This window comes from Myotis brandtii, unplaced genomic scaffold (assembly GCF_000412655.1).
Source record: "Myotis brandtii unplaced genomic scaffold, ASM41265v1 scaffold7, whole genome shotgun sequence".
Taxonomy (NCBI): Eukaryota; Metazoa; Chordata; class Mammalia; order Chiroptera; family Vespertilionidae; genus Myotis; species Myotis brandtii.
In genome coordinates, this window is record NW_005370740.1 from 616,291 (window position 1) to 623,787 (window position 7,497).

Genomic DNA, 7,497 nt, shown 5'->3' on the forward strand with positions numbered 1-7,497 from the left:
GCGGGGTGGGGCAGAGGGTCTCCTCACCATGTTAGTACTCTTCTCTCCCCTGCAAATATTTCACCCTGAACCTGCTAGGAAACTAAACAGTCATTGTTTGTTAATGCCCTTGGCCACCTTCAGTGTCAAGGGACTGCATGGGCCTCTCACTGAGGAAGATCCTGACCCACTTTTGTACACACACTGCATGCAATCTGCAGAGGACTTGGGGGCTCAAGTTTTTTCTCCGGATAATTTCTGGGATTTGGCTGGCTCCTTGGTGAGCAGAGTTTCTCTGAGCACTAGCAATAGGAGGAGGAAAAGCAATATCCCTAGGCTTTATGTAGAAGTAGCAAGCTTCACTCTAAATTTATTGTCTCTACTGTCTGCTATTTATAAGGCTAGTGGAGTGATAGGTGGTAGTATCTCCTGCCCAGGAGAAATCCCAGCTCAGGCTGGTGAGAGACTGTGCAGAGCAGAGTATGTGAGTGAGCAGGACATCGCCTCTGCTTCTGGCCACCTTGTGGCTGACAGCGTTATCCACATGGGGCAAATGAAGTAAGCACCAAGAGAAGACGGGCTTTCAGGGTGTTCGTGGCTATGGTGATCATATTCTAGCACAAGCATCCCTGGAAGCAGGAGGGAAGGGTGAATTAAAAGCAAAATGCAAGCCTTGATTGAGCCACTCATGCTTCTGGGTACTAAGGATATGTCTTTACTACATTTGTATTTAAATAACAGTCTAAAGTTTAAAAGGACCCAAAACTGCCAGGTTCCTTATGTTCAGGTCAATGTGTAACTTACTTAAAACGTTTCCTTTGATTTTTTTTTCTCCATCTTGTATTTTATAGCCAGGGCCTGAACCTTCTCGGCGATTTTTTGTCCACCAGTGGGAGCTTTCTCTTAATCTTCGCTCCTCCAGCCGCCCTGCCTCTCCTTCCTCTGACTCCCTCCGACAGGTAGCAGGCCTGGAAATTGGCAAAGCTGTGTTTCCTCTTAAGCCTCTACTCACTTAACCTACACAAATGCCACCTGGCACCAGGGATGATGCAGAGCTCTGAACTTTGCTTGTCTCCTGTAGGAATCCAGTGTGTGTGTGTGTCGCACATCAGTCTGTTTTACATTTGGGGTTTGTAAGCATAAACTAAGTTGAAGAGGCTACTAGCTTTCATTGCATCAAGTTCTATTGACATAAACCCACTTTCATTATATTTCAACTATACCAAAAAATTATAACTTTTTCAGCCATTAGCTTTTTTAACTCCAAATGTCTTTATATTAATATGTTACAAAATATGAACTACAGTGTAATTAAATCTTTTAAATGGAGTCGTGAATATGCAGTGTCCTGGGTGCCTCATGAATTGTGATCATTTAAGGAATGAACCCTGCTATGTCCTACAGTGGACCTGAAACAGCTATACTGTACAGTAGTTTACAGAGAACAGAGGGTCTCTTTGCCTTTCCTATTTGTTTCTTGTTCTCGTGCCTGTAGCAGATCATGGAGTATATGTGCGGAAGCATGTGCATGTGTGGCAGAAATAGTATAAAGCCAGGGATTGCTATGTTGTCACTATTTCCTAAGAATAGGAAGAAGGAAACCATCTGTTTTTTATGCCAGAAACAAATAGAACTTCTCTTGGGGGGATGCTTGTCAGTATTATCACATCACTGAGAACTAAATGTGACAAATGCCTTTGCAGGCCGGCAGCTCTAAACTATCTTTGCTAATTATAGGATGTAATGACAGCGCTGGTTTCTGGTGCAAGAAAAGGGCTTGCTCAGTTTCCCAGCCTCAAATTTGACATCTGTCCCATGCCCTCACTTACCTGTTGCAAAATTAATGAAGCTGTTAAACAATCTGCTCAACTCTGCCTGGTGTCTGTCTGTTCCAGGCCTCAGCTCTCCTAAGGACTTTAATCTGAAGAAAGTTTAACTTAAGCCATTTGTTATTCTCAACCACTATAATGCTATAGCAGTAAAGAGCAAATAGCAACAATTCTTGAAAATCTCCTTAACTTAAATCAAAAAATATAACTCACTCCTCAGTTCTAGCTAAACCTTAGAGAATGTTTGCCCATTTTTACATAAAGTTAGTTTTCTCCTACGGTGCTTCTCTTGTTGGTTCCTGCTAGCCCAAGGCATGCCATTGCTCAGGCCAGTGATTCCCTCACACATGGCTTTGTGTTTGTCCATGCAAACCAATTTCTAACAAGAGTTATTGGCATCCCCAAGACAACTGCTCTGAGTTCTCTAAGTCATAATTAGAGTCGGGCTCCTCACACTTGGCAGGCAGAACCTATTCCACATAGTTTATGAGAGAAGTGTCACACATTAGGTGTCTTGGCCATCTCCACATGGAAGGGTAACCTGGGCATGGAGTCTCTAAAGGACTGCTAGCAAGACTTTGACCTCTTTCCCTGGGGACAGGCTTGAAGTTAGGTTTCCTAGCAGGAAGGTTTACAATGGAAATTTGTTAGTTTCTTCCTGTTACTTCTTCAACATTGTTAGGGAAAGGATTGAGTAGATTGGGTTTTTTATCTTGTTTCAACCTATAAAAAAAAAAAATCCTGTGGAATAGAAACATATTCTGACTACCCAAGACTAAACTGAGCAACTTGTCTATATGCTACAGGTGTTAGCCTCCTGCAGCTGTGTCTAAAATGCCCAACCCAGTCTGGAAGGCTTTGGCGTTAGTGCTTGGGTGGAACACAAAATCAACAATGAGAATAGGCTGAGAAGGGGTCTTTCAGATAAAGCTCAGGAATATTTTAGGTATGTGACAGGGCTTATGAGTGAAGTATTAACAATAAGGAAGGAAGTTATCTATTAGCCAAGTAGAGAGTCAGCCTTTGCAAGAACGAGCTTTCTAAATGAGGAAATAACTTCGAAAGCCCTCCAGACCCTTGAATCATGCTGTCAACAGTCTGACATCTGGTGTTTGGATGGGCATCATTCAAGTTCTCTATATGTAATTTGAGTCACCAGGATATAGGCCCTTCTTACTCTCTTCGGTATTTGCATCCATCCCAACTTCCCACCTCCCCATTCCACAGCACTATATTCCAAAAAGACATGAAAGACTATGTTCTTCCTTAATGGATTTAATTGCTCCTGCCTCTGCTGATTGCTCTATGTGGACATTGACACCTGTGTTTCTTACCACCATGTTTCCTTGTCTGTACACTGTGTGGGCATGGTTTGCTGCTGCACCCTGTATTCACTTTATACCTTTCAAAGAGTTTTTTTCCTGTCTTCTTAATTTATTTATTTTTTTCCTTCTCATTTCCCTTCATTCTGGTCATTTTATAATCTCCAACCAATAGAAGTATATAAAGATGTACACGGGTGGAGTGAGCTCATTGGCTGAGCAGATAGCCAATCAGCTTCAAAGGAAAGAACAGCCCAAAACCCTTCTAGACAAGAAGGAACTGGTAAGATATATACTAAGGACACTGTCTCTAGATATAAGACAGCTGTGGTAAACAAACCTGCTTCATTCTAAGTAGTATAGTAACACATTGTATGTGCCAAATGGTAATTTTTTTTAAGGTTGTCTGAATTTTATAGCTGAATTCCTAGGATTGTGATAGTTGTTTTAATTAAAATGTTGTGTGGGAAAGCATACTTAATATCTCTAAAAGTGATTGCTCTAGAGTCCAGCGTACCCACATCCATGTAGAACTACATGAACACTTAATATATATTTTTATGTTACCTTCAAAAACAGTTGTGTCAAAATAACTTGGTTTGATTTTTATAAAATTCTATAAAACAGACTCATGTTTCCTCTTGGCTTGAATCACATGGATTCAGAATCCACTGGTGCTGTGTGCTATGTGGGACACATGTGACAGCCACTGTAGTAATGCAGCTGCTCTTTTGGAGAGCCAGGAGCAAAGTGAGCATCTTAGTCAGACTCAGAAGAAAATCCCTTAGTGAGGGTTGGTTTCAACTACAGAAAGGGTCATGCACCTCCTGGAGGTGAGCCCGAGAGACATTGCCCTGACATGTGTGCCCCACACCCCTTTATAGGGCTCAGTAAAGAAGGAGTTTCCACAGAACTTGGGAGGCAGCGACACGTGCTATTTTTGCCAGAAGCGGGTCTACGTGATGGAGAGACTGAGTGCCGAGGGCAAGTTCTTCCATCGGAGCTGCTTCAAATGCGACTACTGTGCCACCACACTGCGCCTCTCGGCCTATGCCTATGACATCGAAGATGGTGAGTCTGTTTTACTTGAGGCCATACTTAGAAACTGAACTTAGGGCCCTTTTTTCCATTTGAGCAGATCTTAGGGCCTCTTACCATGCTCTTATGTATACACTAGAGGCCCAGTGCACGAAATTCGTGCATGGGGTGGAGGGGGGGCGTCCCTCAGCCCAGCCTACACCCTCTCCAATCCGGGATCCCTTGGGGAATGTCCGACTGCCTCTCACAATCTGGGACCGCCGGCTCCTAACCGCTCACCTGCCTGCCTGCCTGCCTGATCGCCCCTAACCCCTCTGCCTGCCTGCCTGATCGCCCCTAACCACCTCTGCCTGCCTGCCTGATCACCCCTAACTCCTCCCCTACTGGCCTAATCGCCCCTAACTGCTCCCCTGCTGGCCTGATCACCCCTAACTGCCTCTGCCTCACCCCACACCCGGGACCCAGGATTCCTTCCTCCAGCTGGTCACAGGCACCCAGGACCCGGGCTTCCCTCCCTCTGGCCAGCCGCAGGCACCCAGGACCCGGGCCAGCTTCGCCGGGGCCAGCCGCAGCTGCAGGAGACCGTGGGCAGGTGGCTTCGCCTGAGCCACAGCCTCAGGTGCCCAGGACTGCAGGGCGAGCAGCTTGTCCCTCTCCTGGGCTGCATCCACAGGTGCTGGTGCCCAGGACCGCGGGGCAGGCAGCTTGTCCCTCTCCCGGGCCACAGGCGCAGCCATTGGCGCCCAGGACCACAGGGCAGGCGGCTTGTTTCTCTCCCGGGCTACAGGTGCAGACGCAGCTGCTGGTGCTCAGGACCACAGGGCGGGCAGCTTGTCCCTTTCCCAGGCCACAGGTGCTGGTGCCCGGGACTGCGGGGCGTGCGGCTTGTCCCTCTCCCGGGCCGCAGGCACAGGTGCAGCCACTGGCACCTGGGACCACGGGGCGGGCAGCTTGTCCCTCTCCTGGGCCACATCCGCAGACTCAGCTGCTGGTTCTCAGGACCACAGGGCGGGCAGCTTGTCCCTCTCCCGGGCCACAGGCACAGGTGCAGCCACTGGCACCCAGGACCACGGGGCGGGAGGCTTGTCCCTCTCCCAGGCCACAGCCATAGACTCAGCCATTGGCGCTCGGGACCATGGGGCGGGCAACTTGTTCCTCTCCCGGGCCGCAGGCGCAGGCACAGCCACTGGCGCCCGGGACCGTGGGGCAGGCAGCTTGTCCCTCTCCTGGGCTGCAGCCTGGCTGGTCCCCATTTCTCTCTCCCCTGGGCCACATCCGCAGACTCAGCTGCTGGTTCTCAGGACCACAGGGCGGGCAGCTTGTCCCTCTCCCGGGCCACAGGCACAGGTGCAGCCACTGGCACCTGGGACCACGGGGCGGGCAGCTTGTCCCTCTCCTGGGCCACATCCGCAGACTCAGCTGCTGGTTCTCAGGACCACAGGGCGGGCAGCTTGTCCCTCTCCCGGGCCACAGGCACAGGTGCAGCCACTGGCACCTGGGACCACGGGGCGGGCAGCTTGTCCCTCTCCTGGGCCACATCCGCAGACTCAGCTGCTGGTTCTCAGGACCACAGGGCGGGCAGCTTGTCCCTCTCCCGGGCCACAGGCACAGGTGCAGCCACTGGCACCCAGGACCACGGGGCGGGAGGCTTGTCCCTCTCCCAGGCCACAGCCATAGACTCAGCCATTGGCGCTCGGGACCATGGGGCGGGCAACTTGTTCCTCTCCCGGGCCGCAGGCGCAGGCACAGCCACTGGCGCCCGGGCGGGGCGGGCGGCTTGTCCCTCTCCCGGGTTGCAGCCTGGCTGGTCCCCATTCCTCTCTCTCGAGCTCATTTGTGCCTGGCTGGTCCCCCTTCCTCTCTCCCCAGTGTTGAATGTCTGAGCCGTTAAGGCATGACGGCATGAGGGAGTGGTAACCATTTGCATATTAGCTCTTTATTATATAGGATTTTATCATTCTGCCTCTCCTACCCCTTCCCATCCGTCTCCCTCTAGTCTTTGTTTTTTTTCTCTAAAACTCTTATAAATAGTTCCCCAAAGTCATCAGGCTGTATCATAGCATTACTATGATGATGGTAATGAAAATGGCATGCACTTACTTAAATCACTTTCCCGGCTTCACAGACACTTGCTTTCTTACCTCATGGTGGGATCCTAAGATATAAAGGACATGATGTGGATAAGTCTTTTTTGTCTTTACTTTAGAGAAGGGGAATCACAGGCCTATAAAAGTCCCATTTCTTGCCTAAGGTCAATGACAAGTTGAAACCAGATCCCGTGCCCCTGCGTTCTCAGACTTTTGCCTCCTGAAGATGACAGAATTGTGCCCACTGTTCCCACCTCTCTGTAGCCTAGCACAGTGGTTGGCAAACTCATTAGTCAGCTGAGCCAAATATCAACAGTGCAACAATTGAAATTTCTTTTGAGAGCCAAATTTTTTAAACTTAAACTATATAGGTAGGTACATTGTTATTAACTTAATTAGGGTACTCCTAAGTTGGCCTTTGCTAAAAACATCCTCAATCCGATTGAGGTACATTCACTGAGGTCGACCCCTTCCAACTCTCCCATCCACACTCGTCTTATATACTTGTTTCATCTATCTCCTTTCGTTCATCCTCTCTATATGACCATCTCAACATACCTTTCTCAATCCTCGACACTACATCTTCTTTCACTCCACAATGTTCCCTAAAATTAACTTAATAAACTTTACTTAAAGTTTTAAGTCTTAGTTAAACTATAGGTACGTTGAATAAAACCTGATATCATACTTAATAATTATATTATTTATTGATAAAATTAAATTCCTTACAAGTTACCTTACAATATCCATAAAATTAAATCATGACAATGGCTGACAAACATTAATGTGAACAATGGCCTTGCATCTCCTTGAAAAGTTTGGGTAAGTCAGTTTTGTATGTTGTTTTTAATTTTAGGCACGATTCCAGGTTCTCATCAATAAGACGACTTCTCAATTTACTTTTGATAAGGTTCATGCTTGAAAATGATTGTTCGCATAAATATGTAGACCCGAATAAGGAAAGAACAGCAAACGCTAGTTTTTTCAGTTGATTATATGAGTCAGGAATACTATTCCAGGTGTTAAAAATCAACATATCTTCCTTCTCCAGGTCTTTCAAAGCAGACCACTTGTGCTGTGAACTAAGTTCACATTTGTTTTTCTCCAATATTTCTATATCAGCACAAAGACGTTCAAATTTCGAGCTCCACAGTTCTTTGTTTTTTAAATCCAGCAATTGCATTTCAAAGTTGCCAATGTCAATATTAAAGGGAGAAAAATTTAATTCTGTTACAGTAGCAT

General features: G+C 47.3%; 1 protein-coding gene across 13 annotated transcripts in view; it reads left to right on the forward strand.

The window, feature by feature from the left end:
* MICAL3 (microtubule associated monooxygenase, calponin and LIM domain containing 3) overlaps window positions 1–7,497 on the forward strand; it is a 293,552-nt gene that overhangs the window by 145,591 nt on the left and 140,464 nt on the right. For 9 of the 13 annotated variants that reach the window (XM_014529900.1, XM_014529902.1, XM_014529903.1 and 6 more), the window contains 3 exons: window positions 831–938; window positions 3,306–3,413; window positions 4,015–4,201. In XM_014529900.1, the coding sequence (XP_014385386.1) occupies window positions 831–938; window positions 3,306–3,413; window positions 4,015–4,201 (403 nt within the window). The remainder of the gene's footprint in view (window positions 1–830; window positions 939–3,305; window positions 3,414–4,014; window positions 4,202–7,497) is intronic. The other 4 variants (XM_014529908.1, XM_014529910.1, XM_014529911.1 and 1 more) reach the window with 2 other exon arrangements.